Genomic DNA, 19385 nt, shown 5'->3' with positions numbered 1-19385 from the left:
CACTTTCATGCATTGGAGAAGGAAATGGCAACCCACTCCAGTGTTCTTGCCTGGAGAATCCCAGGGATGGGGGAGCCTGGTGGGCTGCCGTCTCTGAGGTCACACAGAGTCGGACACGACTGAAGTGACTTAGCAGTACCAGCAGCAGCACACTCTCAAAAAAACAAATACCAGAGGCTTCAATCAAGATGGTAGAATAGAAATATAAGTAAAATGAAGACACAGAAGAACCACTCTCAATTAAAAGATCAAGAGAATTGCCTTAAAAGAACAATCACTGAAACAGACCTCTTCAGTCTAATAAACACTGACGTCAAAAAGGAGATAATGAAAATACTGAAGGAATTAAGAAAGGCTGTCAATTGAAATGCAGACTACTCTAAAAAGGAACTAGAAACTAGAAAGAGGAGCTGAGAAAAATTAGAAAACTCACTTGCCAAGATGAAAGCTAAGCTGAAGGCAATATAAATAGAAAATGAATAATGCAGAACACATAAGTGTTCTGGAAGATGGAATAATGGAAATCAACCCATCAGAGCAGCAGACAGAAAACCAAATGAAGAAAATGAAAGCAATGTGAGAATTTTGGGATAATATAAAGAATGCCAATCTATGCATAACTGGAAAAAGGAAGAAAGGGAAAAGGGGATAGAAAATGCATTTCAAGAAATTATGGCTGAAAACTTCCCAAACTTAAACAAGGAAACAGATATCTAGGTATAGGAAGCACAGTAGTCACTTCAGTCGTGTCTGACTCTTTGGAACCCCACAAAATGTAGCCTGCCAGGCTCCTCTGTCCATGGAATTCTCCAGGCAAGAACACTGGAGTGGGTCACCATGTCCTCCTCCAGGGAATCTTCCTAACCCAGGGATCAAACCTGCATCTCCTGCATTGCAGACAGATTTTTTACCCACTGAGCCACCTGGGAAACCCATAAGAAGCACATGGTCTCAAACAAGATGAACTCAAGCAGACATACACCAAGACATATTATCATTAAAGTGGCAAAAGTTAAAGAGAGGATTCTAAAGGCTGCATGAGAAAAATGAAGAGTTAATTACAAGGGAACCCTCATAAGGCTATTAACTGATTTCTCTATAGAAAATGTTGCAGGCTAGAAGCGGGTGGCAAAATATATTCAAAGTCCAGAAAGGAAAAAACTATGCAACCTAGCATACTCTACATATCAAGATTATCATTGAGAACAGGAGAAAGAGAATTTCTCAGAAGAGAAAAAACTAAAAGAATAACAGCAATATTAATCTATCCTAGCAAAGAAGCAATAATCTATAGAAAAGAGAAAAAAGAGAAAATCCAAAATGGAAAGGAAATCACTTAAATGAGCCAGTACACATATTAAATTAAATTTCACAAAAACATTTTTTATGAAAGCAATGATAAACAAAATGAACAGCAAAAGCATAAACATGAAGATGTAAAAGAGAACATCAAAATCATAAAATGCCGAGTTGGAATGTAAAAATACGTAGATTTTTAAATTTTAGAATGTGTTTGAGGACATATGACTATCAGCCTAAAGGAAGTAGATATAGTAATGGGTTAACATACTTGAAAACAGTGTGGGTAACCACAAATTGGGATTCCCTTGTAGCTCAGCTGGTAAAGAATCCGCCTGCAATGCAGGAGACCTTGGTTCGATCCCTAGGTTGGGAAGATCCCCTGGAAAAGGGAAAGGCTACCCACTCCAGTATTCTGGCCTGGAGAATTCCATGGACTGTATAGTCCATGGGGTTGCAAAGAGTCGGACATGACTGAGTGTAAAATCACAAATTTAAAACATACAACAGAGTCACAAAAATCAATAAGAAGAGAACACAAGCATAATACAAAAGAAATCATCAAACCACAAAAGGAAAAAAAAAATAACAAAGAAAAAATACAAAATCAACTGGAAAATAAGGATAAAAATGGTAATAAATATATATCTATTAATAATTACCTTAACTGCCAATGGATTAAATGCTGCAATCAAAAGACAATGAGTGGCAGATCGGATTAAAAAACAAGAGCCCACAATATGCTACCTACAAGAGGCCCATATTAGGGTGAACAATGCACAGACTGAAAGTGAGCAGATGGAAAAAGATATTTCATGTAAACAGAAATGATAATAAGAAAGCATGGGTAGCAGTAATGGACTTTAAAACAAAGGTCATAAAGAAAGATAAAGAAGGACACTATATAATGATGAAAGAATCAACATAAGAAGAGTATATTACATTCAACATATATGCACCCAATATAAGAGTACCTGATTACACAGAACAAATACAGACATAAAGGGAGAAATGGACAGGAATACAATAGTAAGAGACTTTAATACCCTACTCATATCAATGGACAGGTCTTCTAGACAGAAAATCAATAAGGCAACTGAAATCCTGAATGATATACTAGAACATTTAGACTTAACTGATATTTTTAGGACATTATATATATATATATAAACAATATACATTCAAGTGCACATGGAACATTCTCTGTGGTTGACCACATACTGGAGCACAAAAGAAGGCTCAATAAATTTAAGAGTACAGAAATTTTTGAAGCAGCTTTCCTGACCACAACAGCATGAAACTGAAATTAACCACAGAAACAGAAATGACAAAACAAACAAAAAACTCGATTACCTGGAGCCTAAAGAACTTGCCTCAAAAACAAAAAACAAGAAAAACCCAATGGGTCAATGATGAAAGCAAAGAAGAAATTAAAAGATACCTTAAGAAAAATGACAATGAAAAGATAACCATATAAAAATCTATAGGATGCAGTAAAAGCAGTTTACTTAGAGGGCAGTTCATAGTGATACAGGGCTTCCTCAAGAAACAAGAAAAATCTCAAATAAAAAATCTAACACCTAAAAGAATTAGAAAAAGGAGAAAAAAACAAAACTCAAAGTTAGAAGAAGGAAGAAAATAATAATGATCAGAGAGGATATAAAGTAGGGATTAAAAATAATAGAAAGAAATCAATAAAAACAAGGGCTGTTTCTTTGAAAGAATAAATAAGACTGACAAACCTCTAGCCAGTCTCACCAAGAAGAAAAGAGAGAGGAATCACATAAACAAAGTGAGATATGAAAGAGGAGAAATCACAGCTGATATTGCAGAAATACAAAATAACTATAAGACAACAAACACTATGAACAATTATATACTGACAAACTGAACAACCTGGAAGAAATGGACAAATTTCTACAAACGTAACAGCTCACCAGAATTGAATCAAGAAGAAACAACATACTTTGAAAAGACCAATCACTTGAAGTGAAACAGAATGTGCAATTAAAAAAAACACAAAACCTCCCTACAAACAAAAGTCCAGGACCTAATAGCTCCCAGGCAAATTCTATCAAACATACAAAAAAGAACTCATACTGATCCCTCTCAAAATCTTCCAAAAGACTGTAAAGGAGGGAGCACTTTCAAGGACATTCTATGAAGCCACTATTACCTTGATACCAAAACCAGATAAAGATACTATAAAAAAAGAAAATTACAGGCCAGTATCTTTGATGAATATAGATGCAAAAGTCTTAATAAAATACCAATATACCAGTAGCCTAAATCTTGGAGAAGGAAATGGCAACCCACTCCAGTTTTCTTGCCTGGAGAATCCCAGGGATGGGGGAGCCTGGTGGGCTGCCATCTATGGGGTCACACAGAGCTGGACACGACTGAAGTGACTCAGCAGCAGCAGCAGCAGCCTGAATCTAACAACACATAAAAAAGATCATATACCATGACCAAGTTGGATTCATCCCAGGATCACAGGGATGGCTCAACATGCACAAATCAATCAATGAATGTGATTAACCACATTTGACACAGAAAAGACAGAACTACATGATCTTCTCAGTAGATGTAGGAAAAGCATTTAACAAAATTCAACATTCATGATGCAGACTCTTAAGAAACTGGGTACAGAGGGAACATACTACAATGTAATAAAAGCTACAAACCTACAGCCAAACTAATACTCAGTGGTGAAGAATGGAAAGTCTTCCTGGTAAAATCTAAATCAAGACAAGGATGCCCACTCTCACCTCTTCTATTCAACACGGTACTGGAAGTACTAGCCACAGCAATCAGACAAGAAAAAGAAATAGAAGGCATCCAGATTGGAAGCGAAGAGGAAAAACTGTCATTTGAAAATGTAACATGATACATAGAAAACCGTAACAATCCACACAAAAACTATTAGAACTGTTAAACAAATTCACAAACTAGCCAGGATACAAGATTAACACACAGAAATTTGTTGCATTTTTTTTACACTAACAAGGAACTATCAGAAAGAGAAAGAATAAAAATAATCCCTTTTAAAATCACATAAAAAATACTTAGAAATAAACCTCACCAAGGAGGTATAAGACTTATGTGCTGAGAACTATAAAACATTAATAAAGGAAACTGAAGATGATTTAAAGAAATGGAAGACATCCCATGCTCTTGAGTTGGAAGAATTAACATTGTTAAAATGTCCATACTACTCAAAGCAATCTATAGATTTAATGTGATCCCTATCAAATTACCTATAACATTTTTCACAAAACTAGAACAAATAATCCATATGAAACCACAGAATTGCCAAAGCAATCCTGAGGAAAACAAGCAAAGCTATAGGCATGACCCTCCCAAACTTCAGACAATCCTATAAAACTATAGTAATTAAAACAGTGTGATACTGGCATAAAAACAGACATGTGGATCAATGTAAAAAAACTAAGAAATCCACACAACTATGGCCAATTGGTCTTCGACAAAGGAAGCAAGAATGCAACAATGGAGAAAAGAATTTCTTTAGGAAGTGGTGTTGGAAAAGTTGGACAGCCACATGTAATTTAACAAAGTAAGAACATACCCTTTCTCCATACACAAAAAATAAATTCAAAATGGTTTAGAGACTTAAATGTAAGACATGACATTGGAAAACTCAGAAGAGAACTTAGATTCATTTTGATATTTGGCAAAACTAATAAAATTATGTAAAATTTAAAAATAAAATAAAATTAAAAAAACAAACAAACAAAAAAAACCCAACATTCTCTGACATAAATTGTAGCTATTTTCTTACGTCAAAGCAAATTAGAAATAGAAGCAAAAATAAATAAGTAGCACCCAATCAAGCGTATAAGCTTTTGTACAACAAAGGAAACCATAAACAAAATGAAGACAGCCTATGGTGTGGAAGAAAACATTGGGTTGGCCAAATATGAAAACACCAGAACGAAGTTTTTGAACAACCCAAGATTTGTCAGTGATCCAACTGACAGGGAGATTCCAAAATCTACAAACAGCTCATACAACTCAATAACAACAAAAACAACCCAATCAAAAAATGGGTAGAAGATCTATATAGACATTTTTCTAAAAAGACACACAGCCAAGAGGCACATGAAAAAACGCTCAACACTGCTAACCATTATAAGAATACAAATCAAAACTACAATGAGGTACTGCCTCACACCAGTCAGTATGTTGTTGTTCAGTCACTAGCAGACTCTTTGTAACCCCATGGATTGCAGCATGCCAGGCTCCTCTGCCAGAGCTTGCTCAAATTCATGTCCATCGAGTCAGTGATAGTATCTAACCATCTTACCCTCTGCCGCCCCCTTCTCCTTTTGCCTTCAATCTTTTCCAGCATCATAGTCTTTTCCAATGAGTCAGCTCTTCACATCAGGGAGCCAAAGAAATGGAGCTTCAGATTCAGCATCAGTCCTTCTATTGAATATTCAGGATTGATGTCCTTTAGGATTGACTGGTTTGAGCTCTTTGTAGTCCAAGGGACACTCACGAGTCTGCTCCAGCACCACAATTCGAAAACATCAATTCTTTGGTGCTCAGCCTTCTTTATGGTCCAACTCTCAAATCTGTACATGACTACATGTACATGACTACCAGTCAGAACAGCCATCATTAAAAAGTATACACATAACAGGAGAAGGCAATGGCAACCCACTTCAGTACTCTTACCTGGAGAATCCCATGGATGGAGAAGCCTGGTAGGCTACAGTCCATGGGGTCGCTAAGAGTCGGGCACGACTGAGCGACTTCACTTTCACTTTTCACTTTCATGCATTGGAGAAAAAATGGCAACCCACTCCAGTATTCTTGCCTGGAGAATCCCAGGGACAGAGGAGCCTGTTGGGCTGCCATCCATGGGGTTGCACAGAGTCGAACACGACTGATGCGACTTAGCAGTAGCAGCAGCATACTCTTATTAAAAATTTTAGCAATAAAGTATCACTCAATGCTACTACTCAGGTAATCAGTATTAATATTTTGGTGCTTTCCATTATTTTATTCAGTTGACAGAAACAGAAAAACAGGAACATGCACACAAGTGATGTTATAAAGTAAGGATTTCCCCATATTATTTAAAATCTCATGAAAAGCAGCATTGTAATGGATGAGCAATATTTCATTCTGTTGACCCTCTAATTTATGGAATCATTTCCCAATTTAGGGGCATTTAACTTACTTTCAGTTTGGAGAAAATCTTTGAGCATAATTTATTTTTCTCTGTATTTCTAGAAGTGACATTCCCGAGTTGAACGGTATGATATGGTTGAAGGTCTTAATTAAGGTGTCTTTCTGAGCAGAACAAACCAGAACAAGGAAATATGGTTGGAAAACTTGCTCTGGGCAAGAGCATTCTAGGGTCCTATTAACTGGCCTATGAATAAATTATTCACTAACCTTCCATTAGAGCATTTTTCCTTTTGGTTAACTAGAACTAATGTTGAGTGTTCCTAATGGTGTCCTTCTGGAAAAATAGAATTGCACCAGTTTACTCTTCACATAAACCTTTCCAAAGTTTGTATCATTAATGTACTTTCTTCTTTATTAGAAAACAGTAAATTAAAGTCTTATGTTTAAAAAAAAAAAAGTATACACATAACAAATGCTGGAGAGGGTGTAGAGAATGTACACTGTTGTTGGGAATGTAAATTGGTACAGCTACTATGGTCAGTAGTATATGGAGGTTCCTCAAAAAACAAAAACTAAAGCTGCTATATGATCTTGCAATCCTACTCCTGGGCATATATCCAAAGATAAATATAATTCAAAAAGATACACGCACCCCAACATTGACCACAACACTATTTACAATAGCCAAGACATGGAAACAACCTAAATGTCCACTGACAGATGAGTGGATAAAGATGAAGTGGTACATATATATTAATACAACAGACTACTACTCAGCCATAAAAAAGAACGAAATAATGTCATTTGCAGCAACATGAATGGACCTAGAGATTATCATACAAAGTGAAGGAAGTCAGAAAGAGAAAGGCAAATACCATATGATATCACTTAAATGTTGGGTCTAAAATTTGACACAAATGAACTTTTACCTATGAAACAGAAACAGACTCATAGATATAAAGAACATACTTGTGCTTGCCAAGGCAGGGGAGGTGGGGAAGGGACGGATTGGGACTTTTGAAATATCAGATGCAGATGAAACTTATGTATAGAATAGATAATCAAGAAGGTCCTAATCTATAGCCCAGGGAACTATATTCAATATCCTGTGATAAATCATAATGGAAAAGAATATGAAAAAAGAATGTATATATGTATATATAAAACTGAGTCACTTTGCTGTACAGTAGAAATTACAATATTATAAATAAGATATACTTCAATAAAGTAAATTAAGAACAGCAACAAACCAAATATTTTTTTCATGATAGAAGTTGCCATCTAACTCTAGTTGAGTGAAAGGATAGCAAATAGAAGTCTGCTGGTGGGTTTGTAGGTAAAGCTTTTAATTTTAAGCCACCGTTATTTGGGTTTTCTGTTACTTGCAAAAGAATGCATTCCTAGGTAATACATGTTGTAACAGAGTATATTTCACATTACAAAGAAAGAAAAACAACCAAAAACATCTCTGATCGAAAGAAAGAAAAAAAAAAAGGAAGAAAAAAACAAGCAAATATTTCTGTTCTTATTAGTAGTAGTGAAAAAAATAATTCAGACTGCAAATAACTGGAAAACAGAATGGCTCAGAGACTTCTAAATTACAACTGAAAGCTTACTTTTACTTAGCTTTTTAGTGTTAATAACATGAAGATTGTAAAAAATTTTCTTGCTTACAAGAGCAAACCAAATTTCAAAGCACTCCTACTAAAAAGATTAAAAATAAAGTTTTTAATAATTTTAAATTTTTTTAATTAAAATAATTATAATTTTGAGCCTTATAGCCACCTGCTCAGATAGGTAACACTATCATTCCCACTTTATCATTCCCATTTTATTGTTGAGAAAACAGATTTAGAAAAATGAAATAATTTTCTCAGAGTATACAAATTTATTGAGCTCTCACCATATTAGGCACTATGGGATATAATACTGAAAAAAATAGTTAATAATTCTTGACTTCATGGAGAGTGTATTTTAGTGGTAAAGTCAGAACCTAAATCCAGGACATTTGACCCCAAGTGTAATGCTTTCTGTTGTTAGTTTTGTTTTAACCCTATTTATGTGTTTGAATGTCACATTTAGGCATCTAACATACTTATAACTGTAAAATTAAAAGTAAAAAAGATATAGTTGCCTCAAGGGGCTTATAATATATGGAAAGCATTTATAATCTAGTGGGAAAAGAACATGATGTACACGGTATAGTGGGCTGAATAATGGCCTCCCAAAGTTAGGTCTATGTCCTAACCCCTGGAACCTCTGAATATAACCGTGTTTGGAAATGAGAGTCTCTGGGGTTGTAATTAAGTGAAGAATATCAAGATGAGATCACCCTGGATTATCCAAGCAGGCCCTAAATCTGATGACACGTATCCTTATAAGAGACACATTAAGCAGAGGCACAGAGAAAGCCGTGTAAAGGAGGTGGAGACAGAAATTATGTGGTCACAAAGCAGGGAATACCTGGAGCTAACAGAATTTAGACAAAGCAAGAACGAATTCTCCACTGAGAGATTCGAGGCAATCCCTAACAAAATGCCAGACTTTCCAGTGGGTAAAGAATCTACTGTTAATGCAGGAGACATAGGACATGGGTTCGATCCCTGGAGGAGGGCATGGCAACCCACTCTGGTATTCTTGCCTGGAGACTCCCATGGACAGAGGAGCCTAGTGGGCTACAGTCCATAGGGTTGCAAAGATTCAGACATGACTAAAGCGACTGAGCACGCACACCAAAATACCAATGAAATTTTTCATGGAATAAGAACAAATAATCCTAACATTTATATGAAACCACAGAAGACCTTTAAATAGCCAAAGAAATCTTGAGGAAGAACAAAGCTAGGGATATCAAGCTCCCAGATTTCAAACTACAGTAATCAAAACAACATATTACTAGAACAAAGACACATAAATCAATGGAACAGAACAGATAGCACAGGAGTAAACACATGCTCATATGGTCAGTTAATCTATAACAAAGAAGGCAAGAACATACAGTGAGGAAAAGACAGTGGTGGTGGTTTAGTCGCTAAGCTGTTCCCAGCTCTTGTGACTCCATGAAGTGTAGCCCACCAGGCTCCTCTCTCCATGGGATTTCCCAGGCAAGAATTCTGGAGTGGGTATCCATTTCCTTCTCCAGGAAAAAAGACAGCCTCTTCAATAAAATGGTGCTAGGAAAACTGGACAGCTACATTTTTGCAAAAGAATGAAATTGGACCACCTTCTTAACACTACTTACAAAAATCATTTCTGAAACCATAAAACTCCTAGAAGAAAACATAAATGATATGCTCTTTGACATCAATCTCAGCAATATTTTTTTGGCTATGTCTTCTCAGGCAAGGGCAATAAAAGCAAAGATAAACAAATGGAACTACAAACTAAAAACATTTTGCATAGTAAAGGAAATCATCAACAAAAAGGCACCCTATTGAATGCAAGGAGATATCTGCATATGATATATTTAAAAAATAGTTAATATCCAAATTATGTTAAGAACTCATACACCTCAATAATAAAAAAAAAAACCTGATCAAAAAATCCACAGAGGATTGGGAAAGATATTTCTTCAATGAAGAGTTAAAATGGCCAAGAGACACATGAAAAGATACTGAACATCACTTCTCATCAAGGAAATGCAAATCAATACCACAATAAGACACCTCACACCTATTAAAACAGTTATAATCAAAAAGACAACAAATGGGACTTCCCTGGTGGTCCAATGGTTAAGAGGCTGCCTTCCAATACAAGGGAAGTGGGTATGATCCCTGGTTGGGGAACTAAGATCCCACACACTGCAGGGAAACTAAGCCTGTGTGCCACAACTAATGAGCCTGCGTGCTCTGGAGCCTGCACACCACGACTAGAGAAAAGTCTGGGCATGCCACAACTAAGACCTGACATAGCCACATAGATAACAAGTAAGTGTTGGCAAGGGTGTAGAAAAAAGGGATCCCTTGTGCATTGTTCATGGGACGTACATTGGTACAGCAACCAGGGAAAACACCATGGAGATTCCTCAACATGTGAAAAAAAAGAACTACCATATCATCCAGCAATTTCACTCTAGGTAATTCCCTGAAGAAAATAAAAACATTAATGTGAAAAGTTCTATGCAACCCTATGCTCACTGAAGCATTATTCACAGTTGCCAAGATAAGGAAGCAATGTAAGTGTCCACTGACATGCAAATAGATAAAGAATATGTGGTGTGTATATGCGTGTGTGTGTGCATGCACGCACTTCGTGGTTCAGTTGTGTCCGACTCTTTGCGACCCTCTGGACTCTAGCCCACCAGGCTATTCTGTCCATGGGATTTCTTCTCATGCAAGAAATACTGGAGTGGGTTGCCATTTCCCTCTCCAGGGGATCTTCCTGACCCACAGATCAAACCCACATCTACTGTGTCTCCTGCACTGCAGGTAGATTCTTTACCCAATGAGCCATTGGATAAGTCTCATATATACATGTGTGTGTGTGTGTGTGTGTGTGTGTGTGTGCATACACACAATGGAATATTATTCAACCATAGAAAAGAATGACATCATGCCATTTGTCACAACATGGAAGGACATACAAGGTATTATGCTAAGTGTAACAAGACAAAGACAATCTCTTGGATCTCACTTATATGTGGAATGTAATAAACAAAACAAAACAGACAACTTATAGATACAAAGAACACACTGGTGGTTGCCCAAGGGGAGGGGGAAATAAGTGAAGCGAATTAAGAGGTTCAAACTTCCAGTTATAAAATAAATAAGTCACAGGGATGTAACACAGTGTTCCCCAATCTTTCTGGCACCATAGATGTTGTGGAAAACAATTTTTCCACAGATCAGGAGTGTGGGGGATAGTTTCAGGATGATTCAAGCATATTACATTTGTTGTGCACTTTATTCCTAATTTAATGCTGCCACTGATCTGATAGAAGGTATTAGTATTAGTTCATGGCCCAGAAGCTGGGGATCCCTGATGTAATATACAGCTTAAGGAACATAGTCAATTACGCTGTAATAATTTTGCACGGTGAAAGATGGCTACTAGACTTATCATGGTGATTTATTCATCATGTATTTAAAAGTCAATCACTGTTTTGTACACCTGAAACTAACAAAATACTGTATGTCAATTCTACTTCAATTTAAAAAAGAAAAAAAAAAAAGAAAAAGGGGGAAAAAAGAATTCTTCCCCAGGGGCTTCAAAAGGAGCACAGTCCTACCAATACCTTGAATTGAGCCTTCTAGCTTCAACAACTGTGAGAGAATAAATGTTGTTTTAAGCCATCAAGTTCGTGGTAATTTGTTACCACAAATACATATGGAATGAAACTAATACATATGGTATAAAAAATTACTACCTTTGTGATTTTAACAGCTTTCCTCATCTGCTGCTGCTCCCAAATATCTTGAGTTTTTTCATCTTGACTATCGTCACTTGTTTCTTCATTTCTAGTTGCTAGAAAAAAAAAGGTGACATATAAATATTCCATATTTTTCCATTCTAATTAAAGTGAAGTGAAAAGTTGCACAGTCGTGTCAACTCTTTGCAACCCCATGGACTGTAACCTGCCAGGCTCCTCTGTCCATGGAATTCTCCAAGCAAGAATACTGGAGTGGGTTCCCTTCTCCAGGGGATCTTCCAACCCAGGGATCAAACCCTGGATTGGATTGGAATCCTGAAGGAGTCCTTACTGTCTGAGCCATTCTAATAGGAGCAGCGATCAGCAATTCAGGAGCTTATAAGTGGCTTAGCAGTACTTTTTATGTGTTAAATTCTTCTTCCCAATACCTAATTCTGGGAGGAAGGCACTATTAGTATCATTTCTCTATAAACAAAGAAATTTAGATAGCAGGAGGTTATATAACATAGTCCTATATCAAAGGACTGTGTTGAAACCAGGCCTTGATTCGAGTAATTTGACTTCAAAATCTGCACTTATCATCACACTGTCTCACTAAAAACATGGTGGTCTCACTTATGAAAAAGCTTGGGAAAAAATGAAACACTTGGTTTCATCAGTTCAGTTCAGTTGCTCAGTCATGTCCCACTCTTTGCGACCCCATGAACTGCAGCACGCCAGGCCTCCCATCCATCACCAACTCCCGGAGTTCACTCAAACTCACGTCCATCGAGTCGGTGATGCCATCCAGCCATCTCATCCTCTGTTGTCCCCTTCTCCTCCTGCCCCCAATCCCTCCCAGCATCAGAGTCTTTTCCAATGAGTCAACTCTTTGCATGAGGTGGTCAAAGTACTGGAGTTTCAGCTTTAGCATCATTCCTTCCAAAGAACACCTAGGACTGATCTCCTTTAGAATGGACTGGTTGTATCTCCTAGCAGTCCACGGGACTCTCAAGAGTCTTCTCCAACATCAGAGATTCTCAGTTATGCCTGAGAATTTAAATATGTATCAAAAATAATTTCTGGGTTAATAGGAACCAAAATACCGTTCAGAAATGGTATTATCTGAAGTGACAAAAATCTGGTAAAATATTCCTCTTAATAAATGAAAAATGTGAAAATATTCTTTGAGACCTAATGATTGTTGGTTGAGGAAAACTTTTTACTAGAGCAGGGAAGATTTTAATATATGACACCTAAAATCCCTATAGATGCTTCCATGTTAAAAAATCTTATAAAGGTGACAATGGAAGTCTTCAATATCAAAAATATTTTATCAAAAACTCTACAAATTTTTTAATCTGTCAAGAATGATCAAGTGGAGATCAGATAACAGTAAGCATTATTGCACCCTTTGATAACATTTTGATACAGACATGTAAAATATTTTAGAAGCCATGATGTCAGTGATATTGGTATAAAACATTTTAGAATAGGAGAAGCTACATTATGTTTTTATGGATATACTTACCATAGTATATTCTACTTAAAAATGCCTTAATATTCATATACTATAAATTAATTAAATACGTACTTGTTTCTTCAGCCATTCTTTGTCTAAGTGTTTGAGGCTTTGGGGTAAACGGCATTATATCTTTAAAATCATCAGGCTCACTTTCAGAATCTTCACTGTTTTTCTTCATACCACAGTTGGTGAAGGTATGTTTTACATCCAAAGAAATATAGTCTTCTTGGGCCCTGGCCAATTTGCATTTTCTGTAGGTTGCTTGCATAACAGCTGCATCAGGGATATTTACTGAAAGGAACAAAGAGGAGGGCATTGAAAACAAAATACTAAAAGAAAGAAATATTCCTCATAATTAAAGGAAAAAAGCACTATTTTTCCAATTTTTTCATTATTTTGATATAACTAAAAGATTCAAAATCTGCATCAATGATGGAAGATATTTCGGCAGAGGTTAAATATAACATAAAGAAATGAAGCAAATCTCGAAGCATCAGAAAATAAACTGAAACAACTCCAATTAATATTTTATGTTTCTTATTCATCACATGTTGTTGCTGACTTTTTGTTGAGGGCTAGCTACTTCTCCTTTCCAGAAATTCTGAGATTACCCAGGTAGGGATGTGGAGAGGACTGAGCATGGAGTTACTCGTGGAGTGTGGAGAGCAGAATGACGGGTGGGAGAGCAGTCTGACATAAAGTACAAGGGACAGCCTACTGTGACCTGCCCCTAGACACTGGGCATCCAGGCACACAGGGAGTGAGAGACTAAAACCCAGTACACACTCAGATCAGGCTCAAGGGCCTGCGGTAATTCTCACATAAACAAATATAAGTGAAAAAGTATAAAAAAAATAATCAGGTTATTTACCAGGATTAAAATATTTAAAGGATATCTTTTAATAAAACCTTATTTTATTTTTTATTTTATTCATTACAAACTTCATTGATATCGACTCTTTCAACTCAAGTTTCTTCATGCATGATCTAAGTTATCTCTACACTTAGGAAACAAATGGTTTTTTAAGGTAAACAAAATGGAAAGGGAAATAATCATTTCTAGTACTTCAAAATATTAACAGGAATACCAAGTCACTGAGTAAAATTTTCTAACTTTTCTCACAAATTAGTCCAAATTCTTTGAGAAATAAAAGGATCATATAACTGGAGATATAGAAATATTCTATTTTTTAATAAATTATTTTAACTGGAGGATAACTGCTTTACAACACTGTGATGGTTTTCGCCATACATCAACATGAATCAGCCATGGGTATACATGTGTCCCCCGCATCCAGAAGCCCCCTGCCTTATCCCTCTGGGTTGTCCCAGAGTACTGGCTTTGGGTACTCTGTTTCATGCATTGAACTTGCAGTGGTCATCTGTTTTACATAGGATAATATACATGTTTCAATATCATTCTCTTAAATCATCCCACCCTCGCCTTCTCCCACATAGTCTAAAAGTCTGTTCTTTATATCTGTGTCTTTTTTGCTGCCTTGAATATAAGATTGTCATTAACTGTCATCCCAAATTCCATACATATGTGTTGATGTACAGTATTTGTGTTTCTCCTTCTGACTTACTTCATTTTGTATAACAGGCTCCGGTTTCATCCACCTCATTAGAATTGACTCAAATGTGTTCCTTTTTATAGCTGAGAAATATTCCATTGTACCACAACTTACTTATCCATTCATTTGCCAATCGACATCTAGGTTGCTTCCATGTCCTAGTTATTGTGCTAGTTAATGTCCTAGTTCATCGCAGTAATGGTGCTGCAATGAACACTGGGGTACAATGGGTCTCTTTAAATTCTGGTTTCCTTGGTGTGTATGCCCAGCAATGGGACTGCTAGGTTGTATGGCAGTTCTATTCCCAGGTTTTTAAGGAATCTTCACACTGTTCTCCATAGTGGCTATATGAGTTTGCATTCCCACCAACAGTGTAAGAGAGTTCCCTTTTCTCCACACCCTCTCCAGCATTTATTGTTTGTAGACTTTTCGATGACAGCCATTCTGACCGGCGTGAGATGACACGTCATTGTGGTTTTGATTTGCATTTCTCTAATAATGAGTGATGTTGAACATCTTTTCATATGTTCACCTGCCATCTGTAGAGTCCTTGAACTACAAGGAGATCAAACGAGTCAATCCTAAAGGAAATCAGTGCTGAATATACAATGGAAGGACTGATGCTGAAGCTCCAATACTTTGGGCATGTGATGCAAAGAAGTGACTAATGGAAAAAGACCCTGAGGCTGGGAAAGATTGAGGGCAGGAGAAGAAGGGGATGACAGAGGATGAGATGGTTGGATGGCATCACCAACTCACTGGACATGAGTCTGAGCAAGCTCCAGGAGTTGGTGATGGACAGGGAAGCTTGGCGTGCTATGGTCCATGGGGTCACAAAGAGTTGGACATGACTGAGTGATTGAACTGAACTGATGTCTTCTTTGGTGAAAAGTCTGTTTAGTTCTTTTGCTCATTTTTTTTTATTGGGTTGCTTGTTTTTGTGGTATTGAGCTGCATGAGCTGCTTATGTATTTTGGAGATGAATTCTTTGTCAGTTGTTTCATTTGCTATTATTTTCTCCCATTCTGAAGGCTATCTTTTCAACTTGCTTATAGTTTCCTTCATTGTGCAAAAGCTTTTAAGTTTAATTAGGTCCCATTTATTTTTGTTTTTATTTCCATTACTCTGGGAGGTGGGTCATAGAGGATCTTGCTGTGATTTATGTCAGAGTGTTTTGTCTATGTTTTCCTCTAAGAGTTTTATAGTTTCTGGTCTTATATTTAGATCTTTAATCCATTTTGAGTTTATTTTTGTGTATGGTGTTAGAAAGTGTTCTAGTTTCATTCTTTTACAAGTGGTTGACCAGTTTTCCCAGCACCACGCATTGAAGAGACTATCTTTTCTCCATTGTATATTTTTGCCTCCTTCATCAAAGACAAGGTGTCCATAAGTGCGTGGATTTATATCTGGGCTTTCTATTTTGTTCCACTAATCTATATTTTTGCCTTTGTGCCAGTCCATACTCTCTTGATGACTGTAGCTTTTGGATAGTCTGAAGTCAGGGAGGTTGACTGCTCCAGTTTCATTCTTCTTTCTCGAGATTGCTTTGGCTATTCAAGGTTTTTTGTGTTTCCATACATTGTGAGATTATTTGTTCTAGTTCTGTGAAAAATACCATTGGTAGTTTGATGAGGATTGCATTGAATCTATAGATTGCTTTGGGTAGTATACTCATTTTCACTATATTGATTCTTCCAATCCATGAACATGGTATGTTTTTCAATCTATTTGTGTAATCTTTGATTTCTTTCATCAGTGTTTTATAGTTTTCTATATACAGGTGTTTTGTTTCTGTAGGTAAATTTATTCCTAAGTCTTTTTTTCTTTTCAATGCAATGGTGAATGGGATTGTTTCTTCAATTTCTCTTTCTGATTTTTCATTGTTGGTGTATAGGAATGCAAGGGATTTCTGTGTATTAATTTTATATCCTTCAACATTACTATATTCATTGATTAGTTCTAGTAATTTTCTGGTGGCATCTTTAGGGTTTTCTATGTAGAGGATCATGTCATCTGCAAACAGTGAGAGTTTCACTTCTTTTCCAATCTGGATTCCTTTTATTTCTTTTTCTTCTGATTGCTGTGACTAGGCCTTCCAAAACTATGTCAAATAGAAGTGGTGAGAGTGGTCACCATTGTCTTGTTCCTGATTTTAGAGGAAATACTTTCAACTTTTCACCATTGAGGATAATGTTTGCTGTGGGTTTGTTGTATATGGCTTTTATTATATTGAGGCATGTTCCTTCTATACCTGCTTTCTGGAGAGTTTTCATCATAAATGGATACTGAATTTTGTCAAAGGCTTTTTCTCCATCTATTGACATAATCATATGGTTTTTATCTTTCAATTTGTTAATATGGTATAACACATTGATTGATTTGTGAATATTGAAGAATCCTGGCATCCCTGGAATAAAACCCACTTGGTCATGATGAAAAACACTCTAATTTTTAAAACAGATAAAGAGAAACAGTTCTTAGAAATTACAGAATATACTTGACACCAGAACTAAGAAAATCATGAAGTGGTTGTTTAATTATGAAGCAGTAAGTGGTGAACACTAGAAACCAACATGCTCATTAAAAACAAGGAGAACAGTATACTAACGCATATATATGGAATTTAGAAAGATGGTAACAATAACCCTGTGTACAAGACAGCAAAAGAGACACTGATGTATAGAACAGTCTTATGGACTCTGTGGGAGAGGGAGAGGGTGGGAAGATTTGGGAGAATGGCATTGAAACATGTAAAATATCATGTATGAAACGAGCTGCCAGTCCAGGTTCGATGCACGATACTGGATGCTGGGGCTGGTGCACTGGGACGACCCAGAGGGATGGAATGGGGAGGGAGGAGGGAGGAGGGTTCAGGATGGGGAACACATGTATACCTGTGGCAGATTCATTTTGATATTTGGCAAAACTAATACAATTATGTAAACTTTAAAAATAAAATAAAATTTAAAAAATTTATATTTAAAAAAAAAAAAAAAGGAGAAGCAAATCAAGTGACTTGCTTGACTAGAATTTTTTGTAAAATAGTACCAGGAAAATGATGCAGGTGTCTCTTCAACTTCTCAAAACACTCAGGATAATGTTAGCATTTCCTGACATTGGCTACACATTAGAACCACCTGGAAAGGTTGATAATCTGATAACTAGGCTCCCATCAAAAATATGGGATCTAAATTCGGTTGATCTGAGGCAAAGTTGAGCAACAGTATGTTTTATAGCTCCCTCAGTTCAGTCGCTCAGTTGTGTCCGACTCTTTGTGACCAGACTCTTTGCAACATGAACTGCAGCATGCCAGGCTTTCCTGCCCATCAGCAACTCCTGGAGCTTGCTCAAACTCATGTTCATCAAGTCAGTGATGCCATCCAACCATCTCATCCTCTGTCATCCCCTTCTCCTCCTGCCTTCAAACTGCCCCAATCTTTAGAGTTCCCAGGGGATTTTAATGTGCTACCAGGCTTCAGCAATACGTGAACCGTGAACTTCCAGATGTTCAAGCTGGTTTTAGAAAAGGCAGAGGAACCAGAGACCAAATTGCCAACATTCGCTGGATCATCGAAAAAGCAACAGAGTCTCAGAAAAATATCTATTTCTGTTTTATTGACTATGCCAAAGCCTTTGACTGTGTGGATCACAATAAACTGTGGAAAATTTTGAAAGAGATGGGAATACCGGACCACCTGACCTGCCTCTTGAGAAACCTATATGCAGGTCAGGAAGCAACAGTTAGAACTGGACATGGAGCAACAGACTGGTTCCAAATAGGAAAAGGAGCATGTCAAGGCTGTATATTGTCACCCTGCTCATTTAACTTATATGCAGAGTACATCATGAGAAATGCTGGGCTGGAGGAAGCACAGGCTGGAATCAAGACTGCCAGGAGAAATATCAGTAACCTCAGATATGCAAATGACACCACTCTTATGGCAGAAAGTGAAGAGGAACTAAAGAGCCTCTTGATGAAAGTGAAAGAGGAGAGTGAAAAAGTTGGCTTCAAAGCTCAACATTAAGAAAACTAAGATCATGGCATCCAGTCCCATCATTTCATGGCAAATAGATTGGGAAACAGTGGAAACAGTGGCTGACTTTATTTTGGGGGGCTCCAAAATCACTGCAGATGGTGATTGCAGCCATGAAATTAAAAGACGCTTACTCCTTGGAAGGAAAGTTATGACCAACCTAGACAGCATATTAAAAAGCAGAGACATTACTTTGTCAATAAAGGTCCACCTAGTCAAAGCTATGGTTTTTCCAGTAGTCATGTACGGATGTGAGAGTTGGACTATAAAGAAAGCTGAGCACAAAAGAACCAATGTTTTTGAATTGTGGTGTTGGAGAAGACTCTTGAGAGTCCCTTGGACTGCAAGGAGATCCAACCAGTCCATCCTAAAGGAAATCAGTCCTGGGTGTTCATTGGAAGAACTGATGTTGAATCTGAAACTCCAATATTTTGGCCATCTTATGCGAA

The 19385-nt window shown here is 36.9% G+C and overlaps 1 protein-coding gene across 5 annotated transcripts in view; it reads right to left on the bottom strand.

Moving 5' to 3' along the window:
- Positions 1–19385, bottom strand: part of GCFC2 (GC-rich sequence DNA-binding factor 2) — an 88959-nt gene that overhangs the window by 53077 nt on the left and 16497 nt on the right. For all 5 annotated transcript variants that reach the window (XM_055540223.1, XM_055540222.1, XM_055540221.1 and 2 more), the window contains exons 3-4: positions 13398–13619; positions 11822–11919 (exon numbers count right to left, since the gene is read on the bottom strand). In XM_055540223.1, coding sequence (XP_055396198.1) covers positions 11822–11919; positions 13398–13619 — 320 coding nt within the window. The remainder of the gene's footprint in view (positions 1–11821; positions 11920–13397; positions 13620–19385) is intronic.

This window comes from Bubalus kerabau, chromosome 11, assembly GCF_029407905.1.
Source record: "Bubalus kerabau isolate K-KA32 ecotype Philippines breed swamp buffalo chromosome 11, PCC_UOA_SB_1v2, whole genome shotgun sequence".
NCBI lineage: Eukaryota > Metazoa > Chordata > Mammalia > Artiodactyla > Bovidae > Bubalus > Bubalus kerabau.
The sequence above is the reverse complement of the archived record's forward strand: the minus strand, read 5'-3'. Positions and strand labels throughout refer to the sequence as shown.